Source organism: Lissotriton vulgaris, chromosome 1_1 (genome assembly GCF_964263255.1).
Source record: "Lissotriton vulgaris chromosome 1_1, aLisVul1.2, whole genome shotgun sequence".
NCBI classification, from domain to species: Eukaryota; Metazoa; Chordata; class Amphibia; order Caudata; family Salamandridae; genus Lissotriton; species Lissotriton vulgaris.
The window spans coordinates 1,868,297,895-1,868,319,400 of record NC_141685.1 but is presented as its reverse complement, the minus strand read 5'-3'; the positions used below and the strand labels follow the sequence as shown (position 1 = coordinate 1,868,319,400).

General features: G+C 48.5%; 1 protein-coding gene across 1 annotated transcript in view; it reads right to left on the bottom strand.

Annotated features, from left to right (window-relative positions):
- Positions 1-1,621: 1,621 nt before the first annotated feature.
- The window catches only part of TES (testin LIM domain protein), a 175,816-nt gene continuing 155,931 nt past the window's right edge, over positions 1,622-21,506 (bottom strand). Inside the window, exon 7 of the mRNA XM_086919370.1 lies at positions 1,622-2,061. Coding sequence (XP_086775496.1) covers positions 1,870-2,061 — 192 coding nt within the window. The 3' untranslated portion in view covers positions 1,622-1,869. The remainder of the gene's footprint in view (positions 2,062-21,506) is intronic.

The following is a 21,506-nucleotide window of genomic DNA, read 5'->3' as shown; positions in this document are numbered from 1 at the left end:
GGATAAACCGACTGAAGACAATATCCATATCTCAACAGAGCATCTTGAGGCTAAACATGGTTTCCTTACTTGTACACAGGAGTGTGTGGCTGAGTTTTTCTTCAAGGAGGTTCATCAGGAGATCACCAATAACAGCAAAACTCCCGTATTCTGAACATTTAAGACTGCTGCCTAGTTTGAAGTTATTCATATAAAGCAACTAGTATTGTCAGTCTCTCCCCCACCTCCAAACAAAAAACCTCAGTTTTGCTTTAACAAATGGAATTGTCTGCAGTAGGGCCCTGTGCTATTTTCCTTTATTCCACAACCATCTACCGATGATGTTGGGATGGGCCTCCTTAGTGGGTTCTAAACAGCATCAACAATAGAAAAATTGAGAGAATAGGAGGGGGGGGGTAGATAACATGCATGCCATGGAGCCTGATGTAAGGGGTTCTAACTCACGGATACCCCTTTACACCAGGTGGCAACAAAATGGTTGGGCTTGGGAAGGAGGACATTCTCCGAATGTGGGAAAGGCCGGAAGACACCCAGCCAATTGTTAATGACATGGAAAGCATCCTGATCCCAGGCAGGCTCATCATCTGAAACCGTTTCAAATTCTGCGCGTCTCCAAAGAGAGGGAGGGACGTGAAATAAAGTGACTGAAAAATAAGCAATTAGAAAAAGTCAAACCATAGCATTGATGCTACAAAGTACCTGCAGTTGAGAGAAATGATTACATCATGCGAATTAAAACTGGAATGTCAAAACTTTAAAAAAAAAAGACATCAAGGGATCTCATTCTCAATCAATCTATAAAGACACTCACGTGACAACTGTGACCAAGTATCTTCCCGTGACTACAGGATATTCCTCACATGAGGATCTACATATGTTCTCGTAAAATAAACACACAACTGAACCACGTATGTGTAAGCAAAAGTGGGAATCTTAAACAATGTGGATCGCAACACACAACACTCATAGCTGAGCAGAACATTCAGATTTCCACTCCAGTGCAGTTTACACATGCAATACCCTCCGGCACGGTGACAAGGGAGATATGCCATGGCTGAATCAATGAATTTGTTTTGCAACACGTTCCTAAGCCACCCAGGTGGGGCAGGGGAGCATTGATCGCTATCATGGATGAAGGCAGACACAGGCCTGCAGGCAGCGCACAATGCGGATTTGTTTGAAACATATTTTCAGAGGAGTCTGGCAAGGAGCAGCCAATGCTTGTTTTACATAATTCACCTATTCCAGTAAGCAGCTCTCGTTCTCCGGACACATTTCAGTGGAGAAAATTGATTTCCATGGCGGTTAGGGGATCCGTTTCAGTGAGTTGCTTAGCTACCCAGAGATGCACTCCAGATGAGGAGCTTTAGATTTTAAATACACGAGTACAGCTTCGCAGTCTGCTGCACGCGCGGTCAAACAAAGTGTCCATATAGAGCAAGACACACTCTGGAGCTAGAGTGTGAACATATGTATGCTGTGAAGAAAGAAAACCGACTTTCGTTCACTGGGTGTGGAAGTTACCACATTCTTTTTCATGTTGAAATACTCACTGCGAAGCCTAGAGCAGGCCATCCTAGTAAAAATTTTCTAGAGTGACATTCTCCTGTGCAGGAATACATTTTGTAAATATATTCACAGAGCTATTTATTTTCTCTGAAAGTGGACAATAAAGAGCAAACGGTACACTTTATCAGTGTTGACAGATGTAAATGTATGGTAACCCCAAGAATAAAGACATTGAATACATTGCTTGGCACTTGTAAAACATTTGAGAATAAAGTATTGTACATTTTCTTTCTTGCATATTACAATACTTTTAAGAGACTACAGTAGTAGCAATGCCAAAAATAGGACGAAGCTTCACTTCTAGGACAGCATTTTCTTCTTGCATTCAACGGAGCAAAAGACCATTCCCTCGATCGGCATGAACTTCTGCCCGGTCAGGGACTTACTGCAGCAGGAGCACACGAAGCATTCCTCCGTAGCGTGCCAGTGGAAGTTGTTATAACTCACACGTTGCGTTTCCGGGTCAATGGCATTATGGCAACCCTGGCACACCTAAAAAAAAAGACCAACAACAAAGTTACCCAATCAGAAAAACAGGTCTGGGCAGTATCTGTGCCTCAGAAAAGAGGTACTCGCTCCACAGGGTACCCGGTTTTACAGTAACACCCTCAACTTCATGGCTCTGTCAAAACATTCATGCATTAATATCAGTTTATATGTACTTGTGCTTCAAGTTGATCGCTACAACAGTGGAAACATGTGTATGAGTTTGACAGGTATGTTACAATTTACACAAGAATGGCCCTGCACTCAAATGAACAAATAGGTCATTAGTAAAAGGCAGTTAATGTCCATCATAAAGAAGTGAAGTTATATCTTCCCAAATGAAAAACATTAGTCGGCGTTTTTGCTGTAGAAACGGTTCCTTTTATTCCATAGAAAATTCTTTAAAATCACAGCATGTAATTGACAAGACAGCCAATGCGTTTTGTCCCTCTTGGGACTTCTTCAGGGCTTGGTGTGTAAAAGACATATACAATATTTTCTTTGTGGTTAGCCCTGAAATGAAATGAAATACCAGTATTTACCTCCGAAGTGGTGTCCTGGCGCTGGGGGCCATCGAGAAGATTAAGCAAGTTGTTGCCCAGAGTCACATGGTGCTGGACTAACCTGCTGCTAGCGCCGGGGATCGAAACAAAATCGTAGGGGATCGAACCGTGAACCCCATAGTCCGGAGTCAGGCACCTTGCCCGCTGCCACACACCTGTTCCTTATGTGAGCAAGTGAAATAGTAGTGAAACAAGTAAGTGGGATATGTATCGCCCATAGGTTAGTTGCGGCGTCCGGTTCAAGTCTCAAAAACAGCAGGAGGATTCGTCTTCATTAACGAAAAAACAAATTTTTTCTCTGTTACTCAATCTGCATGTGGAAACTGGACAATGGAAAGCAGGTAGTACTAGAAGAAGAGGGTGTGAGCCCATGGATACAGTTTAACAGAAGGAAACGTCTAAGAACCTAAAATATACATTCACTTTAAAAGGCCATCAAAGGGCAAATTGAAATTTCTTTCCCGATAATGTCGGGCATCAATGTTCTACTAGTGGCAGTAGTAAAACATTTTTTGTGTAGATGAACAAGTTAAATACCTTTGATAAAGATCTTTCTGGTGGATACTCTATCTCTCCGCAGTTTCCTCACCTACAGAATATTTCCCAGACGTCAGACTACATTCGAAAACATTAAAGCAGCACTCCCGCATGTTGGTAGGTTGCGTGGGTGACTGCCGGTTGGATACTTTTCACTGTACTTCTCCTTGAAAGTCTGGAACTCTGAAATAAAAGTTTTTAAAATGCTCACAAACTTCTTTTGGTGGCCAAACAACACCAGGAGTACACGTTCAAGTCCCCAGGACCCAAGAGGGACGACTTAAGAGTTTTGCAGGGTGTCAGGCATAGTGTAACAGCAAAGTCAAGTCGAGGTCTAGTTGCTAATGGTCACCTGGAATGCACAGGTATATCCCTCAGCTTTTTTTCACGTCCATGAAGCAGCTAAGTGGCTCAGCCTTATGATTCTTGGAGATTTTTCTGACCTTGGATATCATGTGTAAAAGGGTTCAACCTCCTCAGGTCTTTCACACAGGTCATACATGCCAATTGCAGCACGTTCAATCCTAATGGTAGCCTTTGGTAAATCCAGCAGTGCTCTGCAGAAGGTGTGGTGAGGGTCCATCTTTGACTCTAAGACACTCCTAGTTCCTCTCTGACCAACGGATTAAAGGCTCCAAGGCCCTGACTTGGCTACGTTTGCAGTAGTTACCGTCTGCTTTACTGCAAACAAGCCATAATTGCAATCTGTCAGGGTAAATCCAAGATGACGAATGTCTGAGCTGGCAGTGCCCTACAGTAATCCTAGTTTTCTCCCATATCAAATACTAAAACCCAGTTGGAAGCTGGCACTGTACTCACAAGAAATTCAGAGACAGGCATATGGTAGAACAAAAGCAGGGTTCTTCAGCAACCGGACAGGGGATGTAAAAGAGCAGTCCTAGCATTGTATTTGATTAATTTAAAAGGCATAAAACATTTACATGTGCTTCAGACAGACCGGTCACGTAGGATTAGACAATGTGGCGTGAAAGAGAGGGGCACATCTCCCACCCTGCATATTCTACCGATCTCAGATGAGTCACCTCTACTCATTCAGGTCAGCCTATTGTACGCTCCTGGGACAAATTTCACACCTCTTCCTGGGCTGAGGACAGGGTCAGAGCTGCCAGAGGCTAATGCCAATTATCCATCTGAATGTTCAGGCAGGTAACTTTCTTAAGGTTACTTTTTCTTAACATTTATTACAAATGCAACTTCTCCACTGAATTAGATTTTTCATAACTACTATAAATAGGGTTACATTATTATCTAGGTGGTCTCATTACTGGGATACGGTATAAGTATTTTAGTCTGTACTCTGATTTTCTTCATAGGACAGCTAGGCGTGACAAACAAGTTACTTGCTTTCGGTAGTACCTTATTTGGTAGAGACTATCCAGCCGCAGATTCCTTACTTTGGAATATTACCCAAGTGTCAGACTGGGGGTGGAAACTTTTGGTCAGTACTCCTGCGTATAGGTAGGTGGAGTTGCTCGGCTCTGCATCGGCACTGTCCGCATCATTAGCACTGGAAGTGAGGTGTGCAGTGCTTATCTAGGCGCCACCCTAGTGTGCTGGCATCAGTTTCTTACTGCAACTTTCCATGCGAGAAGCGCAGAGCCAAGAAGAATCCTGACACACTGGTGTGCACTGCTAGGGCCCTAAGAAGGGTGAGCCTATAAAATCAGTTTGCAGAGCAGGGAGGGAGGGAGGGTCGTTAAGGAATCAGCTGCTAGATAAGAGTTCCTACAAGGTAAAGCGTTACTGAAGCCAAGTAACTTGATCATTTGATACACTTCAAGCTCCAGATTCCTTACCTTGGAATAGATATCCAAGCAATACCTCCCTGGAGGCGGGTCTCCCCGAAACAGTTTAAAGTAAGAAGTCCTGCAGCACCAATTGGTTTAAAGTGTCCATCTCAACGGACCTGAACTTCAAATAGTAGTATTTGGTGAACATGTGCAAGGACGCCCAAGCAACAGCATTAGAGGTGTTCAGGACTTGGAATCCAAGAGCCAATACAGTGGTCGCAGTCTTGGCTGTGGTACAATGAGCACGCAAGCCCTTAAGGGTTTGATTTTTGCCCAATGCATGGCAGATCTTTATACAGAGAACTATCCATTGTGAGATGGTCCTTTCTGCAAAGACTTCCCTTTACTAGCCCAGACATACCTTGCAAAGAGATCAAGTCCATCAGGAACTCCTTTGTGTGATTCAAGTAAAATGACGTAAGTAGAACAACAACACTACTTTTGGGTCCAGACCATATAGTCTCTCTTCTACTTTAGAAGGGTGAGGTGGAGCAAAGAAGTTAGGGAAGTAGATGATTTGGCTTACGTGAAAAGGTCAATACCTTGGTGAGAAAGGAAGCACAGTTCCTAAGAATCAGCTTGTATGGGTAAAAGGTGGTATACGGAAGGTGCATAAGGAGTGCCTGCAGTTCGCTGACCCTCCTGCCTGTTGTTATGGCCACTAGAAACACAGTCTTGATGGTAAGTAGGCAGCAGCACACACATAAGAAAAGACAGGACCAGCTTAAGATCTCCTAGGGGCATGATAAATGGCCTGGCAGGAAACATGTTGGAGACCTCTGAGGAATCTAGCCTCAGCAAGTGACTTGAACAAAGAAAGTTGGCCATGCAACCGCATAAACGCTGAATTGGTGGACAAGTAACCTTTACTAGCGCCCAGAGCCCTGCTGGGCAAAAGAAAGAACAAAAAATAGAACCTGGGCTAAGGGCGCAGAAAGAGGATCAATATCCTTGGATGCACTCTATGCCACAAACCTGTCCCAATGACAGGCATGTACGGTCTTGGTGGAGGGTCACCTGGCTGCCAGATTAACATCATAGACTTTGGGAGGAAAGTTCAAAGCGGTCATTTGTCGCTACTCAATCTCCAAGCATGAAGGCGAAGCTTGAGCAGATTCAGGTGCATGACTGTCATGCTGCTGTGACAGACGGTCCTGCAGTCTGAACAGAGGGCTGATGGTCATTCTCAAGAGCTCGGGATACCAGACTCTCCTTGCCCTATCTGAAGCCACAAGAATGACTTGGGCCTGAACTTTTTGAGAACTCTGGGCAGGAGTGGTATCGCGGAAAGTTGTAGGAGGCCAGAGCTCCTCTTGAGAAGAACAACATCTCCAATCAAGAACCGCCTTGGAAACTCTATTGCATAAAACGGATGAGATTGCAAGGCTCTGCAGTGACAAATACATCTAATCAATGCTCTCCCCACTCTTGAAAGAGACCTTGCACCACATTTGGATCGTGATCACCTAGGCATCGACGACTGAGTTTGTGTGCTGTGATGTTCAGAGAACCTGCCAGGTGTTGAAGCACCAGGTAAATGCCCTAACGTTCCAGCCATGTCCAGAGGTACATTAGAATTAAGGATAGAATCAGCCCCTCAAAGGAACGGGAAAGAGACCTGGAGACCTGCCATGTCCTCACCCCCCACCGGAGAGTGGAAGTTGCAAGAAGGAACAGAGTCCTGCAAGGACTTCTTATAGATCTTCTTTGACTTTCCCGAAGACTTCAACCACTAAGATTTGTGACAGGAATGACTTCATGAGCGGGAGCAGGTCTGTGCTTAAGACTGACTTGGAGTGGGGTCTTCCAGTGCTTCACCACATACAGCTTCCATTTACATTTTCAGCTCGATTTTAGATTCATCTAGGTGCAGTCATAACAGGCCTTGGAGTTGTATGTTGAACCCTGGCACCAGAGTCACATCATCTGTTCAGAACAGTCCTTGCAAGGTTTAACGAATATGCTACTTACCAGTATGCATCTGTTCTTGGCATGTAGGGCTGCTGACATTCATATCTGTGCATAGATCGCCGCCTAGTGTTGGGTCCGTATGATTGCACATTGTTGTCCTGGAAGAGTCTTCGAAGTATCACGAGATAGGTGGCTCCTCCCCTGGACTACAGTGCGCATGGGCATCGACTCCATCCTCAGATTGTTTTTAGCCATTGTGGCCAAGATGGAGTGAAACTAAGTGAATGATGACCATGCTAGAAGTATGTGTGAATTCTGCAGCTGCTACAGGCGCCGGGGAGGAGGGCGGGCGATATGAATGTCAGCAGCCCTACATGCCAAGAACAGATGCATACTGGTAAGTAGCATATTCGGTTCGAGGCATGTGGGCTGCTGAATTCATATCTGTGCATAGAATACATAGCAGTCCCTCCATTAACGGCGGTCGCCCGTGCCAGCTGCAGCAGTTTGGAAAAGTGTTTTTAGAACAGCCTGCCCTACAGCTGCCTGCTGTTTGGAGTGCACATCAACACAATAATGCTTTGTAAATGTGTGTGTGGTAGACCATGTGGCTGCTCTACATATGTCTTCCAAAGGAATATTTACAAGGAATGCCATGGAGGCCCCCAACTTTCTGGTGGAGTGGGCCCTCGGTGGAATGGTGAGAGTACGCTTGGCTTTCAGATAGCAGATCTGGATACATTTAACGATCCACCTAGCAATACTAGCCTTGGAAATGGGTTTACCTTTGTGGTGTGGTGCAAAGGCAACAAAGAGTTGTTTAGTTTTCCTAAAATCTTTGGTCCTGGTCCTATCGATGTAATACATCAGGGCCCTCTTGACGTCAAGGGTGTGGAGCATTCTCTCTGCCAATGACTCAGGATTTTGGAAGAAAACAGGCAATTCAATAGTCTGGTTGATATGGAATTGAGACACAACTTTAGGAAGGAATTTAGGGTTAGTGCGAAGCACTACCCTGTTAGAATGAATTTGAATAAATGGCTCTTGGATAGTTAGTGCTTGCAGTTCACTAACTCGCCGCAGCGATGTAATCACTATGAGGAAAGCCACTTTCCATGTCAAGAACTGAATCTCGCAGGAATGCAGTGGTTCAAAAGGAGGACCCATCAGCCGTGTGAGGACCACGTTGAGGTTCCACTCCAGAGCTGGTGGAGTCCGCGGAGGAATGACTCGTTTGAGTATTTCTAGAAAGGCCTTAATGGCAGGCACTCTGAAGAGTGAGAGGTGCTACCTGTTTTGGAGATAAGCGGCCATTGCAGATAGATGTATGCGAATGGAAGCATAGGCCAGATTACATTTGTACAGATGGAAAAGGTAACAGATGATATTCTGAATAGACGCATCTAGCGGGTTAATGTTGTGGTCTGCACAATAAATGACAAACTGCTTCCATTTTGCTGCATAGCATGCTCTGGTGGTGGGCTTCCTTGCCTCCCGAATGATGTCCATACAGTCAGAAGGCAAGTGCAGGTAGCCAAACTCTAGGACTTCAGGAGCCAGATCGCCAGGTTGAGCTGTTGCGGATCTAGATGCTGAATGTCGCCCTGATCTTTGGACTGGGTAAGAGTGGTCTGTTTAACTCAGACACTCTGTTCATCACCACCCCCTTTTGTAAATCGTTTTTGGCCACTATAGGTGTGGCAGGGTATACTCAGACATGAGTCCCTTTCTCACTGCTCCATCAGGATTCAAGCAAGCCGGGCCGAAGAAGGCTGAAATGCCAGAAACCGGTCCCCGGTAGCTTGTCTCCTTTCTGGTGAAGAATTGGCTTGGTAGTTTAGTCTGCCCTGTTCCCATGATGCACTGGGCCAGGGACAGACTGATTTGCATATAGCCAGGTTCTGAGCTGGGATGGGGCAGTGAGATAAATAACGGTGATGGATCAAGCCCTGATCTTTGGACTGGGTAAGAGTGGTCTGTTTAACTCAGACACTCTGTTCATCACCACCCCCTTTTGTAAATCGTGTTTGGCCACTATAGGTGTGGCAGGGTATACTCAGACATGAGTCCCTTTCTCACTGCTCCATCAGGATTCAAGCAAGCCGGGCCGAAGAAGGCTGAAATGCCAGAAACCGGTCCCCGGTAGCTTGTCTCCTTTCTGGTGAAGAATTGGCTTGGTAGTTTAGTCTGCCCTATTCCCATGATGCACTGGGCCAGGGACAGACTGATTTGCATATAGCCAGGTTCTGAGCTGGGATGGGGCAGTGAGATAAATAACGGTGATGGATCAAGCCCTGATCTTTGGACTGGGTAAGAGTGGTCTGTTTAACTCAGACACTCCGTTCATCACCACCCCCTTTTGTAAATCGAATGTCGCCATGGCTCTGCATCAGAAGGCTGGGTGTGAGACGTAGCCTCTGATGCGGTACCACGGACAGTTCTAGAAACGTGGTGTACCATGGTTGGCGAGCCCACGTTGGAGCAACCAGGATGAGAGTCATAGAGTGCTGCCTGAGTTTGCGTGCCACCAGCGGGATCATCGGTGCTGGGGGAAAAGCGTACGCAAATTTGCCTGACCAGTTCATCCATATCGCATTGCCCTGCGACTGTGGGTGTGGGAACCAGGCGGCGAAGCTTTGGCATTTTGCGTTCTCCCTTGTGGCGAACAGGTCTATCTCTGGATGACCCCACCTTTGGAAGTACGGTTGGAGTACTGATGGATGTATCTCCCACTTGTGCATCTGGTGGCTGTGCCTGCTGAGCAGGTCCGCCATCTGATTGTCCTTGCCCGGGAGGTGTTCCGCCATGAGGAAGATGTTCCTCTGAATGGCCCACTTCCACATGCTCTGAGCCAGATGAGACAGCTGCGGAGAGTGTGTTCCTCCCTGCTTTTGAATGCAGTACATGGCTGTCATGTTGTCCGTCCGGATCAACACGACCTTGTTGCACAGATGTACTTTGAAGGCTTTGAGTGCCACGAAGATTGCCATCAGTTCGAGAACATTGATGTGCATCTTCCGTTGCTGTTGCGTCCATAGTCCCTGCATTGTGTAATGGAGTACATGAGCTCCCCATCCCTGGAGAGAGGCGTCCGTTGTCAGGATGATCTGTGGCACAGGCTCTTGGAACGGTCGGCCCTTGCAAAGGTTTTGTGGATTCCACCAATGCAGAGAGTTGTATGCCCGACCGCTTACCAACACTAGGTCTTTCAACTGCCCATGAGCCTGAGTCCACTGACGTGCTAAGCACTCCTGAAGCGGGCGCATATGTAGTCTCGCGTGCGGGACTATGGAAATGCAGGAGGCCATCATGCCTATCAACTGCATGAACACTCTTGCTGGAAGCGAGTGTTGAGGTCTGAATTTTTGTATCAGTGATTGAATGCTGCATACTCGCACTGAATTTGGCTGTGCGGTGGCCGCCAGAGTGTTTATAATCGCACCCAGATACTGCCATATGTGGGAGGGCTGGAGGTGGGATTTTGGGTAATTCAGTGAGAATCCCAGATTGTGCAGGAGGTGAATGGTGTGGGACATGTGGGCGGCACACTGCTGGGCTGACTTTGCCTGGATGAGCCAGTCGTCCAGATAAGGGTAGATGTGGATGTTCCGTCTCCTGAGATGCGTCGCCACTGTCGCCAGGCACTTCGTGAACACCCTGGGTGCCGTGGTGATACCGAAAGGCAAAACCTTGAACTGGTAGTGCTGGTTTTGGATGGTGAACCGGAGGTATTTCCTGTGTGAAGGGTGCAGTGGAATGTGAAAGTACGCATCCTTTAGGTCTAAAGTTGCGAGAAAATCCCCCTGACGGAGCAACAGGAACACTTGCTGCAGGGTCAGCATATGGAAGTGCTCCGACAGGATATAATGGTTGAGTGGCCTGAGGTCCAGGATGGGCCGGAGGGACCCGTCCTTCTTTGGTATTAAGAAGTACAGGGAGTAGACCCCTGTGCCTCTTTCTTGCATAGGCACGAGCTTTATTGCTCCTTTTTGCAGCATAACGGTGACTTCCTGCTGCAATAAGTGCAAATGCTCGGCCGACACAGGGCGGTTTCTTGGGGGCATGTTGGGTGGAGTGGATGTGAACTCCAGACAATAACCGTATTGAATAAGTTTCCTGACCCACCTGTCTGTGGTGATGGACTTCCAGACCGGCAGGAACTGCTGGAGTCTCCCCCCGACCGGTGTTGTGTGGTCGGGGGCAGTGACAAGGCATCACTGTTTGCTGTTGGCAGAGGATCTGGAGCTGTTGTTTCCACGACCTCTGCCTTTGGCGCTGTTGCCACGATATCCACCTCGACTCTTGTTGGTGTATGTGGACTGAGTGTTGCCCTTGTAGCACTGCGTGGACTGGGAGAGCTGGCCTCTGGAAACGCCTCTAGTGCTTGAGCGACGAAAAGACTCACCCCGAAACTGCTGGGACTGTAAGGCACCCATGGATTTCGCAGTCTCTGTGTCCTTTTTAATTTTTTCTAGGGTGGTGTCAACCTCCGGGCCAAACAGGTGATCTGGATTGAATGTTTGGTTAAGGATGGTGGCTTGGATCTCTGGCTTAAATCCAGAGATTCTCAGCCAGGCATGTCGCCGTAGCATAACACTAGTGTTTATAGCCCTGGCAGCGGTATCAGCCACGTCCAGAGCGCACTTATTCGAAGCGTTAGAGATGAGCTTCCCTTCCTGAATCAGCATCTCAGCCGCCTCCTTGTATTCATCAGGCAGGTGCTGCAACAGGGTCTCCAGTGTGTCGTAGTGTGCCCTGTCATACCACGCCAAAAGTGCTTGTGTGTTAGAAATGCGCCAGATGTTGGCTGCCTGTGCTGCTACCCTCTTCCCCGAGGCCACAAAGACCTTGGATTCTTTGTCTGGGGGAGGAGCATCACCCGTAGTCTGAGAATTAGCCCTCTTCCGGGCATTCGAGACAACAAGGGAGTCCAGAGGCAACTGTCCTTTGATGTAGGTAGGATCAGTAGGCGCCGACTTGTATTTTTTGTCAATCCTAGGGTTTATCACCCTCGCCCTGGTAGGTTCTTTAAAGATCTCAGCAGCATGCTTTAAAACACCTTTCAGCATAGGCAGAGTCTTAACAGTTTTTTCTGAGACTGAGAAGGTATCAAAAAGGAAGTCGACATCCACAGGGTCAGCATGGAGCTGGACGTTGTGATTGTTTGCAGCTTTCAATGCCCTCATTGAACGGGCAGCTGAGTCTTCAGTAGGGGACATTTTTGCAGAAAATAGTTTAGGGTCTTGTCCTGATTGAGGATCCCCTGGGTCACCACCAGCGGCCCAGGGTTTGTTGGTATCCTCAGGGTCTGTATAGACAGGATAACTGTACTCATCCTCATCATCCCCCTCACCAGCGTCCACATCAGAGTAAGTGGGCGAAACATTATGAGTCTGTGGGGAAAGTGGTTCCACCAAAACGGGAGTGAAAGCAGAGTCCTTCTTTTTCTTGCGAGGGCGAGGGCGTTCAGGGGCGATTTTCCGCTTGTGGAGGGAAAGCCTGCCCGTTTCGGCATCGATGAAGTGTTCCTGATGCTCGTCCACTGAAGGTCGTCGAGGTTGTGGGCCGGGGACCACCGCTGACGACTTCGGCGCCGAGGAGACCTTCTCGGGCACGCTGGTGACAGCCTTAGGAGCGAAAGCCTTCGGCGCAATCTTTAGCGGTAACGTGAAATGGATGGGCGTGGACGCCTTTAGTGGTTTCTCCACCGGTTTCGTAGGCGGAGGATCCTTCGGACCGGCTGACGCGGTCCCGTCCCTGATGCGCTGCAGGGAGTCCGTCACCTTCTTGGTGAACGCGGCGGAGTGGCGTGCCGGTTCAATGGAATCCCTCGAGGCCACACCTGGAGTCGACTCTCGGGGCGCCGTGCCCTTGGCCTTGTCCCGCTGACGCGGAGTCGCGAGAACCTTCGGGTCATCCAGCCGTTTCTTCGGGTCACCGAGAGCTTTCTTCGGGTCGCCGATAGCCTTCTTTGGGTCGCTGAGGCTTTTGCCGGCGTCGACCGTCTTCGGCGCCGACGCGTTCGGCTCGACCACCTTCACTTTAGTCTTCGGCGCGGCAGACTTCGTCTCGACGCCCTTGACTTGAGCCTTCGGCTCGACAGCCACCTTCGGCTTCTTCGGCGCCGAGGGCTCCGAGGCCTTGGAGCCGACCAAAGCGATGCGCACTTTCGGTTTCGAGGACGGCACCTGCGCAGTGTCTGCAGTCGAGACCGTAGGTTTCACTTTCGGTTTCGTTTTGCCAGGGAGTGGCTCAGCAGCAATGTCCGTGACCGAGCCCGAAGGCGGGGCCGTAGAACCCATAGAAAGATCTTGGGTAAGGCCCGAAGGCGATCCCTCGACCTGAGCCTAATGAATTGGCACGGCCCCAGAGTCAGTTTGAGGAAGCTCCTCATCCGAGCTATCCTCCATGGCCCGAGGGCCCCGTCGTCGTCTCCTACCTCGTCGACGACTTCTTCGGCCTCGAACATCTCTGCATCCGTGTCGTAGTCGTAGTCGACGTCCGACGCGGGGTTCGACTCAGAAATTTCCTGGATAGATTCGTCCTCGACATCCCCTGCATCGAAGATGTCCACAGGCGCCGGTGCAGCATGCTGGGCCTCCTGGCGCGCAGCTCGTCGAAGCTGAAGCGTCTTCTTGGACCTGAAGCGTGAACAAGCCATACACTTGGCTTCATCGTGGTCCGGCGACAGACACTTGTTGCACACCGGGTGGACGTCGATGTGGGGATACTTCAAGTTGCAGACGGGACATCTCTTGAATGGACTTCTGTCCATGATGGACGGTCGATAGGTCTGGAGCGTCGACTGGGCCATCCGTGCCGAGAGCACGCGGGTGTAGAGAATCCGGCTCGGAACCGAGCTGGAAGAACTAAGACCGAACGCAAGACTATACCGACGTATTAGACTAAAGACCTTTTGGTCTCAAGAAAGTTTTCTATCGATTCAGACTAGAGGGAACCCAAAGACATCCGAACCCAATGGCGGAAAAAAACAATCTGAGGATGGAGTCGATGCCCATGCGCACTGTAGTCCAGGGGAGGAGCCACCTATCTCGTGATACTTCGAAGACTCTTCCAGGACAACAATGTGCAATCATCCGGACCCAACACTAGGCGGCGATCTATGCACAGATAGGAATTCAGCAGCCCACATGCCTCGAACACCATGTTTTAGATGGTGGTTTACACCTGGAGCATTTTAAAAAAATCTCTTCAGAGTGAAGAAAGGAAGGAAGGAAGGATTGGAGTCTCAAATCGTGTCAGAAGACGCAGTAATAAAGGAACCGATGCCAGAGAGCATGGTAGGTACTTATATGCAGCTCCATTCATCACATCCAGAGAGGAAAGCAATTAATGCACAGGAGCACTGCTTTCGAGTTTTCGTATCCAATCTGGCGCCTGGGGATATTAACATGAATGAGAAATCTGCGGTTAGAAGTATCCATCAGCAAGTGTTTAGTTCTATGCAACCTTGTGGATTCTTTAATGAATAAAGAAAAGTAAATTTAATACGAACATATTAGTCACATAAAAAATGTAAATAGAGAATTTAATGAACATGAAAAGGTAATTAACTGAAATGAATTGGTATTTGAATACCACACTATTACCCAATGGGTTGCCTGGGGCTGAAGGGAGGCAGACATCAGAACAGAAATGGAGAAAAAGAATTACATTTTGATACAGCAGGTTTTAAGCTTTTATTCTGAAGGATTGGTAAGAAGTAGAAGACCCTGGAGCAGGGATTGCCAGTGCTAGGTGGGCAAGTTAAAAAGAAAAAAAAGAAAGGCTGTAGAACTGCCTCTGTTAGAATCAGGAGACGATTATCAGGTTGGCCTGAATGAAGAACACAAGTGAAATATCATAGCAATATCTCTTTCATTATATAGAATGGCCATAGTCAGCAAGACTTTACAGTTTTAAACAAAAAAGCTACTTACCTTCAGTATTGCTCTTTCTGGTGGATACTCTAATTTCTCATCTTTAGTATATCGCCCAGGCAGTAGACTTGGTCTGGATGTTTTCAAAGCAGTGCACCCGTGCGCCACCAGGTGACATCGTACAACTTGTCTTGGCCTCATTCTGCCCTGGTGATACAATGGAGCTGTATATAAGCACCACCTCTGTACACTGATGTTAGTATCTTGCTTTTCTCTTTTGGTTCCCTTGGAGGGGTAGCAAAATAAATAATTGGAGGTACAAGTGTGGAGAACTCTGAATTGAGGTATTTTTAGATAGCAAAAAGGGACCACTCCACAGAATGGATAGGTGGGAGCAAAGTGAGGAATCTGTGGTTAGATAAGGTATCCACAAAGAGCTTTACCAAAAGAAAGTAACTAGTTCTCCTAATGGATACTTATAACCATAGGTTCTTCACCTTAAGAAAAGTTGATACCAAAGCAGTACTTTCCAAAGGTGGAGGGTCTGTGAAGAGGGATCAGAGCAAATATTCTGCAGGACCTAAAAGGCGAAATGTTCTTCCTGTCTGACTTGGCTCTCAAGGGAACAATGTTTCATGAACATGTGTTCTGACACCCATGTTGTGGCCTGGCAGATGTCAAGAACAGATGAGCTGCATGGCAGAGTGTGGTAGCAGCAGTGGCCCTTGTTGAATATGCACTCAGCCCTCTGGAGATTGTTTCTTACCCAAAGTGTAGCAGGTGTGAATGCAGAGGACTACTCACTGTGACAGGGTGCTTTCTGCAGCGCCGTTACTTTCTCTGCACCAGAGAATCACCAGAAAAAGCTGATCATCCACCTGATGGTCTTTGGTGCGATCAATATAAAAGCTCAGGGCTCTCTTGTGATCTATTCGATGGAGTCTGTCCTCGTCTTTCAAGGGGTGCGGTCGAGCAAAGAACGTTGGGAGGGTGATGGATTGCTTAACGTGAAATGGAGTCACGTTTGGCAAAAAGAACACCCTGGTCCTCAACACCAGCTTGGAAAATGATGTCGGTAGGGCGGCTGCAGACAGAGCCTAAAGCTCATGCCTGTAATGAGATGAAGCAATCATAATGAGAGACTGTTTTGAAAGAGAAGACGTAGTGAGCAGCTGAACATGGGCTCCATGGGGATGCACATAAGAACAGTCAGAACCAAATTGAGACCCCACTGTAGCATTACAAACGGTTTGGAGGGAAAGTGTGTCAAACCATTAATAAAAATAAGCACCACAACAATGATTTAAACACAGACAGTTGACTCAGCAAACGCAAAAATGACCAACAATAACCTTTAAGAGTGGCCACTGTGAGATCTCGCTGAGCAAAAGACAAAACAAACACTAACACATCTGACAGTTTGGCCTGTAAGGGGTCTATATTGCAGTCTCCACACCATGCCACAAATTTGTCCCAGCGGCCAGCACAGATGGACTTTGTAAAGGAAGCCTGTACGAGAGGATGATCACCACAATCACAGGTGGTCGACTGAACGCAGCGAACTGCAGCTGCTCAATCTCCATACATGGATTTGTAGATTGCACAGGTTCAGGTGCAGATCCCCTACCCTGCTGTTGTGACCGAAGATTCTTCCACAGTGGTAGCCTGATCAGAGCCTAAATGCACATGCCCAGATGTTCCAGGAGCCACTCTTTAGGCCCAATCCATAGTCACAAGGATGACTTGGACCTGTTCATTAAGTATCTTCTTCACAATTCAGGAGAGGCAGAGTTGCAAAGGCATATAGAGGATCCGGTTCTCCACTCCAGTCTGAATAAGTCTCCTACAGAAAGCATCCTTGGGAACTCCAATGCCCTGACACTCCAGCCAACTCAAGAGGCACTCGGCATTCATCAAAAAGGTTGTGAATACACATTGGGGTATTCTCAATACAGCTGATTTGGAACTACCACTCCCGCGGTTCGCGTTCAGGAGGACAGCGAATCTTAAAGACACCCTAATCCACACCCGCCCGAAGAAATCAAGTACACGACCGGTCAATACCTTGTGGGACCTTCCACCGGTCACTGGACACTACCGTTGTGGATCGTGTGTAGTCTGCCCACAAACAATCCAAGGCAAAACCATTGAGCTACCCAGGAACTTCACTTGGAACATCAGCAGACACACCAATTGCAACAGCTCACGTTGCATTTATGTACTCACATGCCCCTGCAAGATGTTCTACATTGGGATGACGATGCGCCCTGTGAAACTACGCATCATGGAGCATAATAGCAACATTCGTTGTCATAAGACTCACACCAAACTATATGAGCACTGCAGACAACATGAACATGTGGCTGAGACCCTGAAATGGACTGTCCTGGAATGCCATCCTTCAATAAACCAACAAGCCCTCTTAAAAATGGAACAGAGATGGGTACATCGCCTTCACACTGATGAATTTGGCCTTAATGATGCGGTGCCCTGGACTATGCTGGCCAGATAGCACATCCCATTAGTTACTCAATCTCCCCTCCAAGGCATTGATTGTATTTTCAAAAGTACCTGTTCATCCAGGTCCATTCCCAGTTGGCACACAACATCACAAGCCAATACTCTTTTTGAAACTTTCAGATTTAATTTCTCATCACAAAACGCCGAGTTCATTGTTCAAATCGACTTACTCGGTCTTTGAAACTGTTCCAAGATGGCGCCCACTGTGATGCGGTGATACTAGTGGGACATCATTGCTGCCTATGCCCCGGCTTGCCACGTCTCCTAGCAACCCTCAGGGACACGCCCCCCGCGGCGCCCGCGCGATCGGCTTTGTTTAGCGGCTGCGATGCAGTCCGCTCTTACCGGCGATCCTGCGGCAGTACCTAGGTGGACGGGGTAGGTGATAGACGCCTTGCCAGCTGATAATCAGGTAAGGTAGGCTCCACCTACTCTATCGCCCCGAATTCACACGGACTGATGCCTGCTTCCGAGGTAAGCTCTACCGCTCCCCAGTGTAATGACGAGCGGTACGCTTTCTCTGTTTTCTAGGTACTTTACCACATAGCACTGGCCCCACCAGGTCAGCCGGATTGCAATCCGACCAGGGACTGCGGGTAAGCGCCGCGTTCCCATGTCACCACCATCCTTGTGACTCACTGTCCACCCGGTTAACTACACTTTGGGCTATATCACGACATAAGTGTGAATGATGCCCCCTGGTACATAATTAGTTGTTTAAGTGGTTTTTCTTGATTTAACTTATTTTATGCTCACAGTTGGTGTGCAGGTACACACCGACCATACCTGCATGACACACGTGTGCCACCCAGTCGGGTGGGGCAAGCTGTTCTGTTGTGATCACACATAATGCTTGCCCAGTGCGTATTACCAATGGCGCATCTTGGGAGGACATTTTCTCACTTTAGTTTGATTGAATTTAAACTCGTTTATACCCTCTCTGACACAGATGTGATAGTCCCACAGGGGTTGGGACCCCTATAGCACACAATGACTTGCATGCCATAGTCACATGCAACAATGTCTCGGGTTAACAAACCTCTGATTGACTGCACCCTTTTTGTCTCCTTCTCTAGTCCCAGGGAGGGCCTCAATGAAGGGTTGACTCTGCGACACGTTACAGGTCGTATACTTGATTCCTGATTCTTGTAGGAGGAATTCATGAGCAATCTTATGAGCAATTGGTCCTGATGAATTGCCTTAGAGGCAAGAAACATGTTGACCATACCCGGACTGAGGGTTGAATAAGGCCTGATTACCCTTACCGTCACGCCTTAATACCCCTCAACTTTTCACGGTTTTTTAATAAGGCAGTGAGCCATGCTATTAAAGGTTCCCCTATTGGACTCTACTGACCTTTTTTAACTTAGCTTCACTCACGCTCACTTATTGCACTTCCTAGGTCCCTCACACACATGCACTCATTGGCTAATAAGGAATAAAAGACCTCCGCTAAAGTGCAGCACTTTCGTGCAGCCCGATGGGCATTGCATCGCCAGCCTGCCGAAGGAGCAGGATAGCCAATGATGACACTGGACAATCATCGGGTGGGGTGACAGTTGTTACCCAACCTTTGACTTGTGTGAGGCATCCTTGATTCCGATAAGGGACTCCCACTTTCCCTGCTCTATCACACATTTTAAGAGAGAGGTCTTAATGAGTTCACTTGATTAAATCCTTTTGGGGAACTCTGTACTATTTTTGTTGTTTTCTGTGTCATAGGACATGTACTCTGGACCCGCAAACAATCACCGGATAGCTACACAGCCCACAAGAACGCCACCCGGAGACACCATCAACTCATCAGAGCCGCCAAAAGGGCCTCATTCAAGGACCACCTAGATAACAACGCACACAACAGCAAAGAGCTCTTCAATCTCGTGAAGGAACTCTCCAACCCCAGCTCCAACACCAACGACATCCCGCCTTCGCAAAACCTGTGCGACTCACTAGCCACCTTCTTCCACCGCAAGATCGCCAACATACGCAACAGCTTCAACTCCACGACCGCCAGACAACCACCTCCCCCATGACCACCACCTGCACCAACCACCTGCTCTCCTGGACCAGCATCAACGCCGAGGACACCTGCAAGATCATGAACACCATCCACTCCGGATCACTGTTAGACCCATGCCCTCACCACTTCTTCAACAAAGCCAGCACAATCATCGCACCCCATCTCCGGAAAGTAACAACATCTCCTCCGAGGCGGCAACCATCCCGGAAAGCTGGAAGCACGCAGAAATCAATGCCTTACTCAAGAAACCCGAAGGGGACCCCAAGGACCTCAAGAACTTCCGACCCATCTCCCTGCTCATGTTCCCGGCGAATGTCGCAGAGAAAATCGTCAACAAACAACTGACCCGCCACCTCGAGGAGAACAACATCCTGGACCCATCCCAGTCCGGGTTTCACAGCAACCACAGCACCGAACCCGCCCTCATTGCTGCCATCGTCGACATCAGGACCCTGCTAGACAACGGAGAAACAGCGGCCCTCATCCTCCTAGACCTGTCAGCCGCCTTCGACACGGTCTGCCACCACACTCTACGAACACGTCTTCACGACGCCGGGATCCTAGAGAAGGCCCTGGACTGGACCCCTCCTTCCTCTCCAGCAGAACTCAGGTGTCCGCCTCCCACCTTTTCGTTCCAACGCCACGGAGATCATCTGCGGCGTACTCCAGGGCTCATCCCTCAGCCCGAAACTGTTCAACATCTAAATGGCACCCCTCGCCCACGTCGCCTGACAATACAACCTCAACATTATCTCCTACGCCGACGACTCCCAGCTGATCCTCTCCCTCATCAACGACCCTCACACCGAAAAAAACAACCTTCACGAAGGAATGAAGTCCGTCGCCGAATGGATGAAGAACAGCCAACTGAAAATGAACTCGGACTAGAAGGAGGTCCTCATCCTCGGCCCCACCCAGTCAGCCTGGGACGACTCCTGTTGGCCGGCAAGGCTAGGAACAGCCCCGATACCCACCGACCATGCACGCAACCTAGGGGTCATCCTGGACTCCACCCTCTCCATGACTAAGCAGGTCATCCTGCTTCAACACCCTCCGAATTCTCTGCAGGATCTTCAAGTGGATCTCCACCGAAACAAGAACGGTCACTCAGGCCCTCGTCACCAGCATACTGGACTACGGAAACGCCCTCTACGCAGGAGTTTCGGCCAAGCTCCTGAGACAGCTGCAATGCATCCAGGACGCCTCTGCACGTCTGATCCTCGACATCCCCTGCCAAAGCCACATCACACCACACCTGAGAGACCTGCACTGGCTCCCCGTCAACAAGAGGATAACCTTCAAGCTCCTCATCCAAGCACACAAAGCTCTCCACAACACCGGACCAGCATACCTCAACAGACAACTCTGCTTCTACCCCCCACCCGCCAGCTCCTCTCTGCCGCCCTCGCCACAATACCCTGCATCCGAAGAACGACTTCCGGTGGCAGATCCTTCTCCCACCTTGCGGCCAAGACCTGGAACACCCTCCCCATCAAACTACGGCAGACCCAAGAACTACTGGCCTTCAGAAGACTCCTCAAGACCTGGCTCTTCGATCAGTAGCAGCACCTCCACCCCCCACCCCCAAGCGCCTTGAGACCCTCACAGGTATGTAGTGAACTCTACAAGTGGCTTGATTGATTGATTGAGAAACGAGATTGGCAGGCACCCAGATGCTCTAACAGCTTCCCTTTGGCCAGAAAGTGGTAAAAAGGGGTCAAGAGCCATTAGCTTCTTGGATTAGGACTTGCCGGATGACCTTAATCGTGAAGAGGACTTATCACAGGAACATCCTCACGAGTGGGAATAAGTCTGCGCCCTCAACGTGAAACAGGACTTATGTGAGGTCCATGATTTCTTCGGAAGTTTGGTGACATTCAGTTTCGCTTCACAGCCCTGAATCGCCTTTGAATGTATGAGGGCACATTATTTGCACGACTTGGGAGCCATGAAATCATCCCAAAAACCAAAGGCAGATCTTGTATGGGTACATCATTTACTTTTCGCCTCAGAGAGTCAGGTCATGGTTTGAATCCTACAGTCTTTGGTGGGTACATCATTCCCTTGCACACTGGAAAGAATTTTGGAAGGAATTCATCACCCAGCAAAACGAAGCAGAGCTCCGGACACGCATACAAAGGCGTAGAAAGAAAGGAAATTATGTCACCTTAACTCCATCAATTCTGGGGAGGAATGAGGCCAACTTGGA